The sequence below is a fragment of the Dipteris shenzhenensis genome, chromosome 5 (assembly GCF_047967505.1).
Source record: "Dipteris shenzhenensis isolate YYH24624 ecotype China chromosome 5, Dip_SZ_1.0, whole genome shotgun sequence".
NCBI lineage: Eukaryota > Viridiplantae > Streptophyta > Polypodiopsida > Gleicheniales > Dipteridaceae > Dipteris > Dipteris shenzhenensis.
The window spans coordinates 49,963,642-49,983,642 of NC_141600.1; the positions used below are offsets into that span (position 1 = coordinate 49,963,642).

At 42.5% G+C, this 20,001-nt stretch overlaps 1 protein-coding gene across 2 annotated transcripts in view; it reads right to left on the bottom strand.

Annotated features, from left to right (window-relative positions):
* Positions 1-2,988: 2,988 nt before the first annotated feature.
* PMP (putative type 1 membrane protein) overlaps positions 2,989-20,001 on the bottom strand; it is a 38,260-nt gene continuing 21,247 nt past the window's right edge. For both annotated transcript variants that reach the window (XM_087374984.1, XM_087374985.1), the window contains exon 12: positions 2,989-3,599. In XM_087374984.1, the coding sequence (XP_087231110.1) occupies positions 3,531-3,599 (69 nt within the window). In that variant the 3' untranslated portion in view covers positions 2,989-3,530. The remainder of the gene's footprint in view (positions 3,600-20,001) is intronic.

Below are 20,001 nucleotides of genomic sequence, written 5' to 3' on the forward strand. Positions count from 1 at the left end.
ATCATAATTCCAAGAATAGAAGGGAGGTCCTTACTTTTAGAGTAAGACAAACTATCTAAGAGCTCTCATATTTCAATGGTTACACCAAATCATAATAGAGTGGAAGTCCTTACTTTTAAAGTTAGACAATGAAGACTAATTGTATAGTGTGGAGTGAAGACAATTATAATACCATTTCTGTTAGCAACTAGCACAACTCAATATGATTCAAATGAAATTATTTCTAGTTACTAGTGATTAGTACTTGTTAGGTAATTAGTATAAGGAAAGCCACTTGGCTAGGTTAGTTTAAAAGGAGGGTAATCCATGAATTTAGAGATGTGCTTGGAAATTGTGTGTCTAAGAACTTGGATTAACAAATTTGCACACAGTTCTTTGTGTGTTTTGAGGAAGATGGCCGCAAATAAATCCCTCAAAGGAAGATGTCGTGATACTAAAAATTTAACCTCAATATAAATACGAAGAAGTATTTCTTTCTGTGAGAGAAATAAGGCTCATTTCACAAGTTTACAAGCACGCCACTGTCTTTCTACATTTAGATTTTGCAAGTCCATGAAGAGAGTAGTTTATTCCGTTTATTTCCTCTTCGTTGATTACCATCAACCTAATGCTACTTCTTTTTTAACCCCATGCCTTATTTAAAATGCTATGCCCCCTTTGTTGGCCAACAAACACTATAGGCCTCTCAAGTACATTTCACCGTGTACAACAACGATGTGAGCCAACCCAATAAGTTTGTATTAGTCGCGCAAGAGCTACCAATGTGGTTACAACATTGCTCCAAAGGGCACATAATATTGCTCAAAAGGGTATATATCAATCGCATAAAATCCTAGATCTTGGGTTTCAGAAAACAAATCTTACCATACGAGGCAAGGAGATGGTTCACTACATTTACAACGATCCCTCATTCCTTCTTTCCATACTTTGCTTGCATGCCACAACGGAAAAATTAATGCCTTCCCAATATCTTAGCAACAAAATTGCACAAGCCCCTCCATTCTAAATGTGATATCATTGCGCTAAACCCAAAGCATAATGCGTTCACCTCTAACCAAGCGACATGGATGGAAGATTATAAGTGTCCACAATCCCTCCAGAGAACTATGTCCCAAGTGATGGATCGAGAGTCGTGGCACAAGAACCCAACTAAGCACAACCATATTTTAGTCTTCCCTAAATTTGCTTGGCCCAAAACAAATAGAGGATATCTAGCTATCACATTATTATCTCGCAAAGCCTTACATCCTATTTGGACATTGGCATCTATTCTTCCAATTCCTCAATTGTCTAGCTTTGGGTAATTTCTTTTTAGAAAGGATCCCCCGAGTAGCAAAGCCCCAACAAATGAATTGCCACTCCATCCGAGCCCGCCTACCATCTTAATTCTTGATACCCTCCACAATATCAAACAATGCAAAAGGGAAAGGACCTTCATTCACCAATCTAAGCCTTGCTTTTTACCCCAACCTTCTTAAAGCCCCAAATTGTTCTACCACCCAAATCAAAATCTCTCTCCAAGAGGCCTCAAACCTACCAAGAGGAGGGTGGATTGTCAATGGCCCATCTCCCTCCAAGTTCTTTATTTAATACAGAACATGTTTGTATAAGATTGGCACCTAAGCGGTTCTTTGTGGGCATCCACATTTTATGTAATTGCCACAAGGGAAATTCTCATGGATTACATAAGCTCCCTAACTCTAGTCCTTATATGGAACCTTCAAGAGTTTAGCCAAGTCACCTCTGTAGCACGCACAAGAAGATGGTATTGCAAATGTTTTTTAATGGGGAGGGAAATTTTCTTTTTTTCTTGCCCTTCATGGCCCTAGTCCTTTTTCCTCATCAAACTTTTCTAGCTAGTTAACAAAGTAAAACATTTCTCCTCGCTCCAATGAGCAAACCTAGTTCATATTTCTACCTTAAAATGAGGGGCCTTTTCACGAGGAGTTGATTAATCATTATAACTTCTAAATCTACCTTGCAATCACAAGCATAGGGCCATTAAGGCAAGAGAAAACCACCGTTGTCCCTTGTATGTGCAAGCGTGCCTACATGTGTATGCATGTAGGTGTGCAAATAGGTGGATAATTTAGAGCTTAGAATCATTTAAGTTTGGCTTTATTTAGCTCATCGAATATTTATTTAAGGCAAGGCCCTTTTTCTTTTTCTCCTCACGCTTTTCTAGCTAGGTTTACAAGTAGAACATTGCTCCTTGTTTCATTGAGGTGAGTATTGCTCGTAGCAATCAACGGGAGAAGTTTTGGAAAGAAAATTCATCAATACAAGCTTTGAATCCTACTTTGCAGCCACAAACTTACCTTCAAATGCCGGATGAGTTAAACAAATCCAAACTTACATGATGATGAACTCAAATGCTTTCTAATGAGACACATACATGCGCACACCATCAAACTTGTGACTATGATCTCCTCCATAACATGATGCAGCTCTCGACTCAAAAACCTTCATTATTCTTCGAATGAAAAGCGTTAGTAGCAAATCATTCTGAAAGGGGATTTGTTTCTATTTCTAATGGCAGTTCGGATCCCAATCTGCATTTCACCTTGAATACAAGATTTGTCATCTTCTCCCCCTACTGAAAGGAACCATCATTTTACTAGACATGTGAACGTCCGCCTTGAGGCACAAAGGAGCTGGAGATATTCTACATTGACAAGACTCCAGCTAGAAAGAGAAATCTCATCCAAGCCTTAGCCATCATTGTATAGAATCGCTTAGACAACCTTAACATGCACATTTACAATAACCAGTCTGAGCTACAAACATAGCATTTTAATACCAAAATACATTTTCTAAACTTAATTAAGGAAGATTCATGAAAATAACGCAGCAATATCCATGAAAGGTCGAGTGCCGAGTCCAAATGCAACACAATGCAGATTTAACAGCAAGCAATGCACAAAATCCTTCAGTAAAATGGTGCAAAAAAACCTCCTTCGCACATTATGACAAGACTTGACTCTGTGATCAGCAACTTGACACCGTTTTATTATCAATCCTTTGTGAATCTGATATCAGCCATCCTTCCATCCCAATAATTGAGTACAACTCGAACTCCCAATCCAATTGAGAAAACATTTCTCTGACTGAAAGTCATTACTTCTTTTTTAACTTAGTCTGGTCGGTCTGATCTTGTCACTCGCATTAATTTCGAAACTCATTTGTAAACCCTGTTGTTTTGTTAGTAGCAAAGAGTCCGTGACCATGATCAGAAGGATATCAAAATTGCTCTCTTCTTGGCTTACATGGAATGTAGGAAAGAGCTAATCCTAGACCTTGAGAGAAATTATAACAGACCAAAAACAAAAGTGAGCCTTTGCTCTGTCCCAGAGCTTTAATTCTTCCAAAATATGCATGGACACCACAAATGAATTGTAGACTAAAGACGGCCTCAATAAAATCAATTCACACGTTGAGATCTTCAATACCCAACCTTCTCATTGCATAACCTCAAGGAGCTGGAAGCTTAAATGCATACATTCCATACAAGTCCAGACAATGCATGGGGTCTAGTCTAGCTTAGCTCCAGAATACAACAGCGTGTCGCGAGTCACTGGCATTTTGAAAAGACAGCAGGTCTGCAATAAGAATTCTCATGTTGATCAGACTCTCTCTCTCTCTCTCTCTCTCTCTCTCTCTCTCTCACACACACACACACACACATTGCATGTGTCTACATACTTTCATGGAACACTACTGATATTAGCAAACCTGTATGTTTGAGCACCATCAAGCCAAAAACCTGCTACAATCTTCAGCCTTTCTCTAAAGACTCGCCCAAGAAACTTCTGAGTAGAATCTTATGCTTCATGATGCTACTTGTAAGGACTTGAGCCCCTACGCGTTCTCCATGAGAAACCCCCGTGGCCTTCCAATTACAGTTTTTATACACCCATTTTTTAAATCCATGACAAATGATGGCATCATTACCTAGTTCTTGGACTCATACAGATCTCATGCCGCGTGTGTGTATGCATGTGCATGTGCACGTCTCTATGTGTATGTCTGTGTGCTGTCAGTGCCAGCGTGCATGGGGCATGAGAAGCAGTGATTTTCTTTGTGTTTAATGGTTAATGGAATAGATGGATTGAAACCAAACATTTGATCCTTCTACCGATTCATGGCCAGAAGATGGACATTCGTTAAGTATATTGACAATTCAAAGGAAATCAGGTTATGTGAGTAAGGAGAGCTTTGCATGCAAAAGATTTGAGAACTTGTACAACATACCTAGGGCTTTGCAAAAAATAGTATATGCATTCTCTTGCTTCTTTTATAATGTGGCAGCCCCATCAGCTATCAAATTTAAGTCTCCCTAGGACATGTGACCAGCCACATGCTAGTTGGAACGAGATGGCATAGTGCCTCAGCTTTTGCGCTACGATTTATCCATAGCCGTGTATACCAGCTTTTGGTAGCCATGTATACCAGCTTTTGGTACAAAGCTAGGCTTCTCATTGTCTTCTCCTTCAAATACCTCTGTCTTGTCTATATCCCAAGTCACTTCATGCATATGCACATGCACATGCGCGCACACACACATGCATGTATATGCATGCAAGCAGAGGGGTTAGCACGGCCTGGTATGTACGTGTATCGTGATGGTTTTGTTGATGCTCGGTTAGTAGCTCCACCCTTTCAGCTTGCTTGTATCACGTTTCTCAAAGTCTCATAGACCCATCGGTCTTCGGAAGACTTTAATAAACTTTCTTTCTTTCCTTTTGTCTCTCCCCCCCTCGCACACTGCGCATGCATGCATAAATACATAAGTCTGTGCACGCATGCACATGCATATATGTTTATATATTTATGTGAGTGCATATGTGCCTATATGTGTATGTGAGCACGTGCACATCCACACATATATGCATGCCCCCCCACACACACACATGTACCCATATGTATGTGTGCGTGTGTGTGCCCATGCATGCATGCATGTCTATACACACCATGTGTGTACCTATATGTATGTGTGTGCATGCTTGCAGGCATGTCTACACACACACCGTACATAGATGTGTGCGTGCGTGCTCGTGTGTGTGTACACAGTTTTGTGTGTGGAGAGAACAGCCAAAACCTTCCACGTCAAATACAGCAAAGACACTTTCATTTCTCTCCCTCTCTCAACAGATACACTAGGGCCCAGGACAATCGTCGGGCTGGACCCCCCCGAAGGTTTTTATTCATAAGAGAGAAAGCAAGTCCAAGAGTTCAGCGTAGGAGCTGTACATACATAAATCCAACGTGAATAATTCATTACATAAGCTCTCAGGCTCCCTTCTTGGCAACAAGCCACTTGTCAAATTTCTACACTACTTTCCTAATTACATGCCACTAAGAGCAACTTTGGAGTCTTCGAAGCACTTGGTCACGCGAACCGCCTCCTAGACTCTTATTAGGCTCCTGTAGCGCTTAGGAAAATAACTCTTCCTAGTACCTGCAACAATTAATTAAAGCGCACCACCATGGCACCCATTAATTGTTAGCGCTTTGCATGCAAATAATACACTGTGGACTAATTCTAGTCACGGTGGGCGTCCCCACTGAACACATGTGCACACATAACAAATATAAAAAATATATTTATTCTCTCGTTGACCGAAGTCAACGCTCTTGATCATAATTAAGAGCTTTGACCAAGGGTCCAGGCGCCTTAATTATAGTCAAGTCCCTCCAACCGAAATTGGCACATCTTGGTTAACCGTAGTTAACCCTCTTGGCGTATGCCAATTCTCATTGACCGAAGTCAACACTCTCTGACCGTAGTCAGCTCTGTAGTTCTCTAGTTAACTGCAATTAACCCTCTTGGTAATAAACCAAGTCTCCCCAGCTAAAGTCGGGTTTACTTGACCAGAGTCAAGTATCTTTCATCATAGTCAATTCTCTGACCATTAAAACAACTCTTTGACCATAATTAACACGTATGAAAACTCTTTAATTATGATCAAATAAATGATCAACTGTACCTTGACTTAGGATATTTACATTGTGGTGACATCCCCTTGGCTTCTATTCAGTTGACCTCAACTGAAAAGCTTCCTTGTAAACATCCAAAAGCTGTGGATGATCGGACAACATGTCTTCATCAATCCACTTGGCATCTAATGCCGTATAATTCTTGAATTTTACAAGATACCTGTAAAACTCCTTGCCCTGAGGGCCTTTGCGTACAGTATGGTACACAATTTGCTCTGGTTGAAGGACCTCCTCGAGCTCATCCACTTCTGGTGAATCCTCTGATACTAGCTCTGTAGGCTCTGGCCCCTAGAATTTCTTTAGAAGACTCACATGGAATGCATTGTGAATCCTCCAATGCTCTGGCCATGCTAACCTGTATGCAACCTCATTTGTTCTTTTTGTAACCCTGAAAGGGCCATAGTACTTGGGAGATAGCTTTGCATACACTTTTTGTTTGGCTTTAAACTTGCGGAGCCTAGTTTTCTCGAACTTCAAGGTACCCAATCCCCTTCCTTGAGATCTAACTGTCTACTATGCTTATCTGCAGCTCTTTTATGTTTCTCTTGAGACCTTTCGATTGCTGTCCGGACTTGGCTGTAAGCTGTCTGGAGCATATTCACATGAAAACCCGCTTCTTCAAAACCTCGAAACGCGAAACAGACGAAACGTTTCAAAATAGGACGAAACGCTCTCAACGAAACCTTTGTTTCGTCCAAATCAAAATAAACGTTTTTGCCCCATTTTTTCTAGAATCCAAGGTGTTTATGTTTTGAATTTCCTTTTAGTATCTTGACTTTATATTTCTCTTTGTTCACTCTAACTTAAATATAACATATCTTTTTATACCTATAAGGGTATATATTAAGTATCAATTCGAAACCTATCCGTTTCGTTTGACAACACGAAACGAAACGAAACAAAACCTGTCGAAACAACGAAACGGCGAAACAGACGAAACGTTTCTTGTGACTATGGTCTGGAGATCTCTCACAAACTGATCAGCTGCAAATATTTCGTCCTTGGTCCTCAGGATAGGTGGTAGAATCACCTTTCCATAGATGACCTCAAAGGGGGCTTTCCCTGTAGAGCTGTGTACTGTATTATTGTAAGCAAACTCTACCAATGGTAGGTACCTTTCCTAGTCTGAACCTTGGTCACCCACGTAGCATTTCAGCATATCCAATGCTGTAGAATTTGCTAATTCACTTTGACCATCTGTTTGGGGATGGAAAGAAGAAGAAAAATTCAAATTCGTCCCCATATTATCAAATAAGGCTCTCCAAAATAGACTAGTCATTTTGGGATCTCGATCACTAACAATGGATTTAGGCATACCATGGTGCTTAAAAATCTGTGCCATGAAAAGCTTAGCCATATGATCTGCCTTTATGGTTTTACGAACTGGAATGAAATGAGCTTGCTTGCTAAATCTATCAATGATAGTCCAAACCCCATCATTCCCTGACTTTGATCTTGGCAAATCAAAAATAAAGTCCATTGTAATACTTTCCCACGGTGCCTGAGGCACGGGAAGAGACATAAGTAGGCTAGGTGCCTTCCGTCTATCATACTTCACTTTCTAACACGTAAGGCATTCAGTAACAAACTGATGTATATCTTTCTGTATCCCTGGCCAAAAGAAATACCTCTCTAGTGCTAGAGTTGTTGCTGTAATTGCTCTATGTCCAGCATAGGGAGGTGCATGGCATTCCTCCCAAATCTTTTTCCTCATCTCCTGGGTGATGCATAGGCAGTCATCTTTCATTAGATACCCATCTTTCAAGGAATAGTGACTGGTGGCCTACCCCTCTTGCATTTGCTGTAAAATCTCGCCAAAATCTGCATCGTTAGCATATTGTTCCCTCATGCCTTCCAGGTCCTGATGATAGGCAATAGCCACATTATTGACCTGGGCTCTTCGGGACAAGGCATCTGCCACTCTGTTCCGAATTCCTGGGGTATGGATAATCTGAAAATGATACATTGACAGCATGTTTGCCCATTTCATATGCTTCTCAGAAAGCTTGATCTGAGTCAAAAAGTATCTCAAACTTCGGCCCAAAAGATAATGCTTCCATGTATAGATGGCATGAATTATAGTCAATAACTCTTTCTCATAGATTCCCAGATATCTCTCTACATCCCGAAGTCTCCTGCTCTCATAGGCTACTACATGACCATTCTGATGCAATGCAGCCCCAACACACTCTCCACAAGCATCGCAATCAACATCAAAAGATTGATAAAGATCCAAGACTACTAGAATAGGCTCTGTAGTCAGCTTCTCCTTGAGTGTATTGAATGCTTTCTTCTGTGATATTCCCCATGTGAAGGCTGCATTTTTCTTAGTAAGGTCATGTAATGGAGCTGCGATATCAGCAAAATGCCTGATGAATCTCTTATAGTAGGAGCAAAGTCCCAAAAAACTACGGACTTCATGCACAGTTTTCAACTCGGGCCATTCTTAGATGGCTCGGATCTTTGTAGGATCCATCTGTATCCCATTCTTGGATATTATATGCCCCAGATAATGGATCTCTTCCAAAAAGAATTCACTTTTCTTGCTATTGGCAAAAAGCTGATGATTTCGAAGTTCTTGAAATACCAAAGCAAGATGTTCTCTGTGCTCTTCTTCTGTCTTTGAAAAGACTAGGATATCATCAAAGAAAGTACCCGTGAAATGCCTATACTTTCTATTGAATGTGGCTGGAGCATTTGTCAACCCAAAAGGCATCACTAAGTATTCATACAACCCGAATGTAGTGCGAAAAGCTGTCTTATGCACATCTTGCGGTTGTATCCTAACTTGATGATAGCCACTCTTCAAGTCTATCTTGCTGAAAACTGTTGCTCCTCTGAGTTGATCAAGCACATCATCTATGCGTGGTATCGGAAATCTATTCTTGATGGTCATCTTATTCAATGCACGATAATCAATGCACATTTGAAAAGAACCATCTTTCTTCTGTACTAGAAGCACTGGTGAGCAAAAAGGAGACCAGCTGGGCTGAATCAACTACCAGGCATTAACTCTATCTGATGATCTTCTGGTCTCTCTGGGGGTAACTCCCCTAGCAAAGCATCGAAAAAGCAATCTTTAAAGTTTACAAGAAACTGAAATTTATCTGTCTGCATCATTCATTTCAACATGCATATCATTCTCTTTTTCTTTTACAAAAACCATGTATGCGAAAATTGCAGATTTTATTGCTTTACCACATGTAACATCAGATACAATGGGGATAGTCTACCCTTTATTCCTGGCAACTAAACGCTGGTTTTTCCCCCTATGGATAAAACTCAGCACCCTCTCAGGGTATTCTATTGTTACTTCCTTTCGATGGAACCACGGTGTACCAAGTACAACATCATGCTGCTTGAGAGGAAAGATTAAGAAGTCCTCCTGATCCACATAGCTCTGCACATGGACACGAAGCTTTCCAATCAAAGGAGTAACTTGCACTGGATTCCCTTGGAACATTTGATCAGCATCAAGAGCTCTACCTAGCTCTTCAGTTTTTACCCCTAATCTCAGGGCTAAATCTTCATATATAAAATTGTCTGTAGACCCTGGATCATATAGGATTAATGCTTGCTGATCTCTTATCTTTCCCCATGATAGCAAAAGCTCTTTTTCCTTTGGGTCCAAGGTACTCCCCAAAACATCTGGGACTGCTCCCCCCATTGGCCTCAGTGGTACTTGTGGCTTTTTCTGCTCCTTAGAACCTGAAGGCTTCTCAGGGCACTGGGCAGCAATATGCCCCTCTTTCCCACACTAAAAGCATTTCCCATCTCTGCGGAATTCAGCTATTTGTTCAGGAGTAAATGGGGATTTGCCTTTATATGACTTTGAAAACTGAGTACCCCTCGGCTTCTGAGGCTGAAACCCTTTCTTTTCAACCTTCGGATACTCTTTCTTTTCTGATTTTGAAAAATCAGTTTTCTTTCTTTCAGCACGTCCTGCATGCAAGGATAGTACCGTGGATGGATCTTGTAACGGCACAAGACTAGCTACTGAAGCTGAATGCATAAGGTCTTGAATGTTCTTTGCCCCCAAAGCATTCACTACTGCCTGAATTCTTGGACTGAGACCTGCTCTGTACTTTCTCATTTGGGTTCCTTTGGAGATCTTTTTGAAAGGTGCAACCTGCAAATAAGCATCCCAAAACTTTTGGTTGTACACATCCACTGTATCTCTTGGCTGTCCCAATCTTGAAGAACATGATCTCTAAACTATTTAGGCATGAACTGTTGGTAGAAGGCTTTCTTGAAGTCCTTCCACTTCTTTAGGGCTGACCCATCTGTGGTCTGTGCACTCCACCATGCACTAGCTGTCGCTGTCAAGTGCAAACTGACCATTCTTAACTTGGAGGATTCTGAAAACTTTTCTGTACCGAATGCTATAGGCCATCTTCTGGCGGTTCTAGTGATGCCCTATAGGCCATGGTATGTGCCTTGTAGGCATAAATATAGGCACTTATAGTTTTAGTGCCTTTTAGGCCACATAGGACACTTAGTCCTATGTGACACCTAGGACACTTAGTCCTAGGTCTAGCTACAAGTACTATGTACTTTGTATTTTCTTTTTACACAACATTAGTTGACGTGACAGCTAATCTATCGACTCCTTTGCAACCTGCACTCTCTCTTTTCATTCGATCCTACAATGGTATCAAAGCGAGGACCTGCTCCGTGACCAAGGACCTTCATTGCTTTTTGTTCTCTTTTTCCGTACAGTCCGTACGACTGTACTGATGTCCATACCTGCATCGTCGTACTTGTCTGTTCCGTACCAAAGCCACCGTACCGGTGCCGCCGTACAGATAGGTACCTGCATCGTCGTACTTGTCCGTACTGACCGTCGTACTGCACTACGTACATCTTTCGTACAATCGTACGAAAGGTCTTGCACTTTTTCGTACCTGCACGTGGGAGCCTCCGTACAACTGTCGTACTTCAGGGCTCCGTACAACGTACAACGTACCTCTTCCGTACAACCGTACAACCATACACCGTACATCGTACGGTGTACTTGATCCGTCCAGTCACTGTACATTGTACTTGAGCTGTCCGTACAGCTAGTACTTCTTTCGAGATCTCCATACAGGTTTTGCACGTACAAGGTCATATTCAGGACATTGTTATTTTTTTGGGGGCTTCTAGTTCTTTTCAACTTCTTTGGTTGCAATTTCTTGCAAGAACATTCGGGCTTTGGGGTTTGGTCTGCAATCTCTTGTTTGTTTGCAGTACATTTGGGTCAGATTGCACGACATTGAGTCACTTTTGCAGGACATTGAGTCAGATTATCATACATTGGGTCACATTTGCAAAAATTTCAGCAAAATTTGGGGCTTTTCTGTATTTGCTCTCTTTTTTGCCTATTTGCCCTCATTAAATTTGGGGCTTTTGCCAGATTTGTTGTTTCTGCAGTGAACATTGCCTGCCACAGTCACATTTGGGTCAGATCTGCATTTGCCCTTTAATTTGGGTTGGAAATTTGTAGATATTTGCTGTCATTTTTGGACAGCCAGCTTTTTGCAGCGATAGCCTTGAGGCTTTTGGGATTTCAGGTCTTTTTCAGGATATCACATTTTCTATGGCTGGGAACAATCAAGATCTATTTGGTGTTCTTCGTGAAGATGATAAGTTGGATGGCACCAACTATCCGATGTGGTCTTATCTCATGAAACATATTCTTGTTGCAAAGCATTTGTGGAATATTGTTTCTGGGGTTGATATGAGGCCAGCCAATGCTACAGTGGTTGCCTCTACTGCTGGTCCCTCTGCAGGGGGTACTACTCCTGATGCCTCATCTTCTAGCACTCCTGCTACTACTCTTCCAACTCAGAAACATACAAGATGGGATGCAAGAGATGCAAATGCACATTCATGTATTGCTTTATCACGCAAGAGAATCATTATTCCAACACATCCGATCTTGCAGGACAGCAAAGGATGCTTGGGATAAATTGGCTTCTCTCTATCAGATTTGCAATGAAGCACGTGTTGCATATTTGAGAAGGCAATTACAGGAAGTCAGTATGAATGAAGGTGACTCTATGGATGCATACCTGACAAAGGTCAAGGACCTCATGGAACAACTTGCCAACATTGATGAGGTGGTGCCAAATTCACAGCTTGTCAGTACCACACTGAATGGACTGCCAGATACATATCAAGGGTTTGCTACAACCCTTCGATTAGTGGCCATGGGTAATCCAGACCACTATTCTTTTGATCAGCTAGTTACTTTGCTTTTGCAAGAAAAGCAAAATCGAGCTAATAGACAAGCCATTATTCCTGATCATGCATTTGCTTCACAACCGACAAGAAGAGGCAAGGCTTCCAAGACTATGGGCAAGCCAAAATCTGCGCATAGCAGCTGCAATTCCTCCCATGCATCTAAAAATACAGCAGATAAGTCAAAGAAGAAAAGATACAACTATTGTCGCAAGCTTGGACATGACATTTCAAAATGCAGGAAGGGCATTGCTTCGGAGAAAAAGAAAGCAGGATTGACAGTTAATGCCTCACATGCTATTGAATCCCATGAGCCAATAGATGCTTCACATGCACATGCTCTTCAGGATGATTGGGCATGGGCTGTCCATTGCTCATTTGATCCCTCCAAAGCTGATGCATTCTTTACTGCTAATGATGCTCAGTCCTGGTACTTTGATAGTGGTGCTTCCAAGCATGTCACATCTTGCAGACAGTAGTTTCATTCTTTAGCTAATGCACCTCGAGGGGGGACTGTCACATGTAATAATGCTTCCTATGCTGTAAAAGGAATTGGAGATGTGCAGCTCACATCCATTTCAAGCCATCCTGTCACTCTAACAAATCTTCTTTTTGTGCCTGGAATTGAAGTCAACTTGATTTCAATTTCAGCAATTGCAAATTCAGGTTTCAGAGTTATTTTTTATGGCTACAGATGCCTAGTTAATGATCTTCGTGATGACAATGCCATAGTTCTCACTGGCACTTTGCAAAAGGGGCTTTATCACCTTGATCATCACTCAGCTGCACTTTCTATTGAAGCATTTGCTATTTCAGATTCACAGCTTGCTGAAACTCATCTTTGGCATGAGAGAATGGGTCATCTCAATTATAGAGCTCTTGCAAAGCTACATTCACAGCAGATGGCAAATGATGTACCTCAAACTCACACAGTTTCCAAACATGTGTGTGAGGGTTGTCTTTTGGGTAAGATGCATCGGTTTCCTTTTCAAAAGAATTGTCCAAAACTCTCACAAAGGAAATTGCACCTAGTGCGAAGTATGTCTGTGGCCCAATGAAGACAAATGCCACTGGGGGGTACAAATATTTCATGACTCTCATTGATGATTTCACAAGATATTGCTGGGTATATCCTTTAAAAGCCAAATCTGAAGTTTTCTTATACTTTCGGAGGTGACTGAATATGGTTGAGAATGAATCAGGATGCAAGCTTGTCACCCTCAACACAGATAGGGAGGGAGAGTATATGTCAAAGGAGTTTGATGTTTTTTTGTCTTCACGAGGCATTATTCACTCATGCACTACTCCTTACACTCCTCAACAAAATCCTGTTTCTGAAAGGAAAAACAGGTCCACAATGGAGATGGTCAGATGCATGCTTAAGGCCAAGTCTTCGCCCAATAAATTTTGGCTTGATGCAATGATGTGTGCCAACTATGTGCTGAATAGATCACCTACAAGGGCATTGAAGACTGTTACCTTCCGAAGCATGGAAAGGCAGGAAGCCTTCACTTTCACACATGAGAGTTTTTGGGTCTCTTGCATATGTTTATGTACCATCTCAACTGAGACATAAGCTTGATGACAAGGCAATCAAATGCATATTTATTGGTTACAACCAGGAGAGCAGAGGATATCGGTTATACCAACCAAATACTGGGAAGATTATTGTTAGTAGAGATGTAATCTTTGCTGAACATTCAGCTTCTCCTCTTGTGGACTGCAAAGCTAAGCCAGATGTTGACATGTTTGATGCCTTTGAATCTTGGTTACCTCTGCCATCCTCAGGAGAGGACTTTGACCAGCAACATGAGCCTCCTGCACGCCCTCCAAACAGCAATGATCAGCCAGTACCCCATGCTGATTTGCAGGTTTCTCTTCCAGCACAAAATAATCCCACTATTCATGATGCAGTGATTGAAGAAAGAGCTGTCAATAGACAGCAAAGGCAAGTTCCCATATGGCTTCTTGATACATTGAGGGACAGCAAACAAGATCAGCCTTTTGCTGCCCAGACAAGATCATGGAATAGACAGATGCATGGTCACTTTCTTGAGTTTGCACTCCTTGCTACAGCTTGCAATGAAGAGCCTCTGTGCCATAAAGATGCTTTTGACAGCAAAGAGTGGATGGATGCAATGAGAGCTGAGTTACAATCCATTGCTAAAAATGACACATGGGAATAAGTAGATCTCCCTCCTGGCAAGCATGCCATTGGTACCTGGTGGGTCTACAATTAAAAAGGAAATCTGATGGCAGCATAGATTGATACAAAGCCCGTCTTGTTGCAAAAGGGTATGCCCAACAACAAGGCATTGACATTGAGGAGACATTTGCTCCCACATCCAGGATTACTACCATTAGATGTGTCATTGCCATTGCAGCCCATCATCATTGGCAAGTGCACCAACTTGACATCAAGACTGCTTTTCTTCATGGGGATCTGCAAGAAGAAGTCTATGTCACACAACCTCCTAGCTTTGAGGTTGTTAATTCTGAAAACAAGGTATGCCGGCTTAGAAAAGCCCTTTATGGTTTGAAGCAGGCACCCAAAGCATGGTATGCCAAAATTCATGCACACTTACTATCCCTTGGTTTTCAGAATAGCCCCACAGAACCCACTCTTTATGTCCGTGGGAGTGGATCTGATTTTATATGTGGATGATATGCTCATCACGGGCCGAGATACTCAGCATATTGCAGCTTTCAAGGCTGATTTGCAGCAAGTTTTTGAAATGTCAGACATGGGACAGCTCCCACTCATGTCTCAGTCCAAGTATATTGGACAGCTCCTTGATCGTTTTCAGTTTGAGGATTGCAAGCCAATCTCTACTCCAGTGGACCTTGGCTTCAAATTCTCAGCTCATGATGGGAGCCCACCATGTGATATCACTCTTTATCAGCAGGCTGTTGGATGCCTTATTTATTTATGTCACACCAGACTTGACTTACAGTATGCCGTATCTCAGCTCAGCAGATTCATGCACATGCCCAATTCACAGCATTGGCAGGCAGTGAAGAGAGTCTTCAAATATCTCAAAGAAAGGCACTCAGGATTTAGCCCTCTTCTATGGTGATCAGGGTTAACTTACCATGCATGCTTACACAGATAGTGACTAGGCAGGATGTTCCGACACCAGAGTGTCACATACCAACGGCAATTCATGTATCTCTTGGCTCAACAAGAAGCAACCAACAGTTGCCACATCTAGCTGTGAGGCTAAATACAGGGCAGCTTTCACTGCTACAATAAAGTGTGTTTGGCTTCGACAGTTACTTACAAATCTTGGTATTCGCCAGACATCCTTCACTATTGTCTACACTGACAGCCAGAGTGCTTTGGCCATTGGGCGTAATCCAGTGTTTCATGCGTGTACCAAGCATATTGAAGTTCACTATCAGGTGGCTATATCCTTTTGGATGAACATGTGTCACCATGATCAGAAAATACCAGGTATTCTGAGATGTTTCCAGAATACTTCAGCCCATCCCATGGAGGGGGGTTTGTAGGCCATCTTCTGGTGGTTCTAGTGATACCCTATAGGCCATGGTATGTGCCTTGTAGGCATCAATATAGGCACTTATAGGTTTAGTGCCTTTTAGGCCACATAGGACACTTAGTCCTATGTGACACCTAGAACACTTAGTCCTAGGTCTAGCTACAAGTACTATGTACTTCGTATTTTCTTTTTACACAACATTTGTTGACGTGATAGCTAATCTATCGACTCTTCTGCAACCTGCGCTCTCTCTTTTCATTCGATCCTACAAATGCAGCATCAAATTGCCTGATGAACTACAATAATTTGTCTGTATGACCATATTGTCCATTATAGGTCATAAACTTGACACATTTACCTCCCTCTTTGAATTCCTTGGTCTCTCTGGAAGACTTACTCTTCCTAGACTTTCTTGTGTTTCCTTCTTTTCCTGGATGGTTTATCTGATAAAGAAGAAGATACAGAAGTCGAGCTCAAGGTAGACGGTGAAGGACTGGGAGATCGGTGATGATGCCTCGATCTCTTCCTGCTATGAGACTGTCCCCTATAAGATCTCTCTCTCTGGCTGTACACGAGAGTGTGCCTCTGGCATTAGCACATCATAAGCTGCATTAGGCATAGTTTCTGCTTGAAACAAATGCTGAGCTCTTGGATCCTTTCTGAGATTTTCCATCTCTTGTATACGAGTGCGTACCATCTGCTCAAATTCTTGCTAAGTTTGTTGCATACTTCTCTGTCTTGGATGTGCATCCCTATCTTGTGAATCCCTTTAGATCGGTGATTGAGCCATTTTCTTACAACTTGTCTGAGATCTGCAAGTTTCTCACACACACTGTGTATGCAACTGCAACAAGAGGTGTCTTGCATTCACAATCTATGCCAGTACCGGGTTGTCAACTCAAGGCATATACCCACAAAGTTGCCAAGGCATCAACAACTATATTGCCCCTTTTCTGGCTGCTGCAAAAAGCACTGAGTATGCATCTGATTCCCTTTTCCTGGGCAGTGAGCACAAAGGCATGCATCCCATTACTTGTGCAAATCTCTGATTTTTCTCTGATTTCTGCTTTTTCTGACAGTAAATGCTTTCTCAGATAGGTGAAAACTGCTAGCAGAAACAGTCTCTGCAACTGTCCTTTTTTTTTTTTTGGAGACAGTAACTGGATGGGTAACCGGCTGGTTACACTAACCAGACTAGTTCTGTTCTGGTCTGGTTAGAAGAACAGTCTAGTTGGTCTGTAACTAGACCACTGACTGAACTGAACTAGGCACAGTCTGGTTACAGTGACCAGACTAGTCTAGTTGAGTCAAGCTAACTAGACCTCTAACCAGTTCACTAATCAGCAAATGTGTCCACCTCAACTGTCTGCCATGTCAGCATGTGCAGTCTGATCGCCACGTCAGCCACCTGTCTGCCACGTGTCAGTGCCATGTCATCACCCTGCATGTGCTGCCACATCAGCATTAGCTCCCACTGCCACGTCAGCATTCACACATGTCTGCCACGTCAGCTGGACCTGCTGGCTGCCACATCAGCTCGCACGTGTGGCCGCCACATGTAAGCGCCACGTCAGCTCTGAGCACACCTGCCACGTCACGTGCCTGCTGCTCATCTGCCACATGTACTCCTAGCTGGCACCCTGGCCACGTCAGCAAAAACCACGTATGCCAAGGTTTCAGACCTTGGCTAGCTGGGCAGTGTCGCACGTCGCGCCGGCACCCTTCTCCTTCAGCAAGGTCTCTGCAGAAAGCAACGCTTATCTGTCCCTTGGCAAAATGGACCTTGCGAGTCTTCTGTCCGGTATCACCTACCAGAAAGCAACGGTCTCCGTTGGTATCTCCGTCAAGCAATGGACCTGCACCATGTGTGCCCGCATGAAAGCGTCGTCAATTGTTGCGCAAACGGATGACGGGACCGCCCACACGATCCAAAAAAAGGATGCCCCGTTTGCTTTCACGCTGCTTAAGAACCCCCCCGTCTGTCGCACGGTTCAATCGAGCTATCCTCCAGCACTCCGTCCACGTCACCGGGCCATGAGCATCGCTCAACAGTTCGCCGTCACGCCCGTTGCACGAGAAAGCCTTCCTATGCCCAGCCAATCTTACAAGTCCTATGCTACGCTACAATATGAGCAGTTCTTCTCCTTCCCATCCACCCATCCACCTAGAACCGACAATCGTAAAACTCTTCTACAACATTTTTCTCTTGCTTAGATCGTCTCTGCCTGGGAAGACAGAGAGCCTACGCTCTGATACCAATGTAATCTAACCGTAGAGGACACGTAAAATACAACAAAGACACTTTCATTTCTCTCCCTCTCTCAACAGATACACTAGGGCCCAGGACAATCATCGAGCTCGACCCCCCCGAAGGTTTTATTCATAAGAGAGAAATCAAGTCCAAGAGTTTAGCGTAGAAGCTGTACATACATAAATCCAACGTGAATAATTCATTGCATGAGCTCTTAGGCTCCCTTTCTTGGCAACAAGCCACTTGTCAAATTTCTACACTACTTTCCTAATTACATGCCAATAAGGGCAACTCTAGAGTCTTCGAAGTAATTCTAGTCATGGTGGGCGTCCCCACTGAACACACGTGCACACATAACAAATATAAAAATATATATTTATTCTCTCGTTGACCGAAGTCAACGCTCTTGATCATAATTAAGGGCTTTGACCAAGGGTCGAGGAGCCTTAATTATAGTCAAGCCTTTCTTGGCAACAAGCCACTTGTCAAATTTCTACACTACTTTCCTAATTACATGCCAATAAGGGCAACTCTGGAGTCTTCGAAGTAATTCTAGTCATGGTGGGCGTCCCCACTGAACACACGTGCACACATAACAAATATAAAAATATATATTTATTCTCTTGTTGACCGAAGTCAACGCTCTTGATCATAATTAAGGGCTTTGACCAAGGGTCGAGGAGCCTTAATTATAGTCAAGCCTCTCCAACCGAAGTTGGCACATCTTGGTTAACCGTAGTTAACCCTCTTGGCATATGCCAAGTCTCGTTGACCGAAGTCAACACTCTGATCGTAGTCAGCTCTGTAGTTCTCTGGTTAACCGCAGTTAACCCTCTTGGTAATAAACCAAGTCTCCCTGGCTGAAGTCAGGTTTACTTGACTAGAGTCAAGTATCTTTCACCGTAGTCAATTCTCTGACCATTAAAATAACTCTTTGACCATTATTAACACATATGAAAACTCTTTAATTATGATCAAATAAATGGTCAATTGTACTTTGACTTAGGATATTTACATTGTGGTGACAGATCCTGCCCCCTCGGTGGGTATTTCAGTGGCAGTGGATGAAATTGTTGTCATGACAAGAGAAATGATTATTTAGTTAATTAATAGTCATTAGAACTTTATTATTGTTAGGCGCCAATTTGATGGTGCGGTTATATGTTTGTATTTATGAAGGATCAAGCGGTGTAAATAGTACCGCCAAAACTATGTAACATTGGCCAATGATTAGTAATAAAGATGTGCACACACGTGTCTAGGTCCTAGGGGCAATAGGAAAGGGAAAGGGTGCATCAGAGTGCATTGAATGGTAGGTGCATGGGTCATAGGCTAAGGGTAGGTGTAAATGGGAAGATGGAACTTGAGTGATCTCAAGAAACATTAATGAAAGGGTATCACCCTTTCATTGTGAATCTCACGTAGCATTCTTTCTACCACATTGCATTCATCCGTCATCTCTCTCCCACCTTGCATGTAGGTCGAAAAAGAAACAAGTACTCTCACGAGAGCGCTCTTCCCCATTGGAGGGCCAATTGGCATTCAAATTTTGCATGCATTGCACACATTTGCATTTTCAAAAAGTGTCGATCTTCACATTTGGTATCAGAGCGGCGACGATCCACGAGCGGGACGAGAAGAGGGCGACACTTGCGAACGACGGAAGTCGCAAGAGAGGTTGGCGGAAAAGGATCACGACTGACCGATCTCGAGGTTCTGAGACAAGGGATTTTTCTGAAAAATTTTGGCCTTTGACGGCGAACGGCGAACGGGGTGTTCTCTTGCCCCCCCCCCCCCCCTTCCATGTGAATGTACCCTTAAACCGTGAGAAAAAGGGATTCCCGTTCTACCTAACCGGAAGTCGGATCGGAATAAGATTTTAAGGGATTGATCCACCCATCAAGTACCCCCTATAACGGTATCTAGAGCTCCAATCCGCTCAAAACAAGTAGCCCAAACGGAGCGTACCAGTTTACAGCAGAAATAGAAGAAGAAAAGCTTGAAAGAGAAGGGAAAGGAGGTCATTTTAAG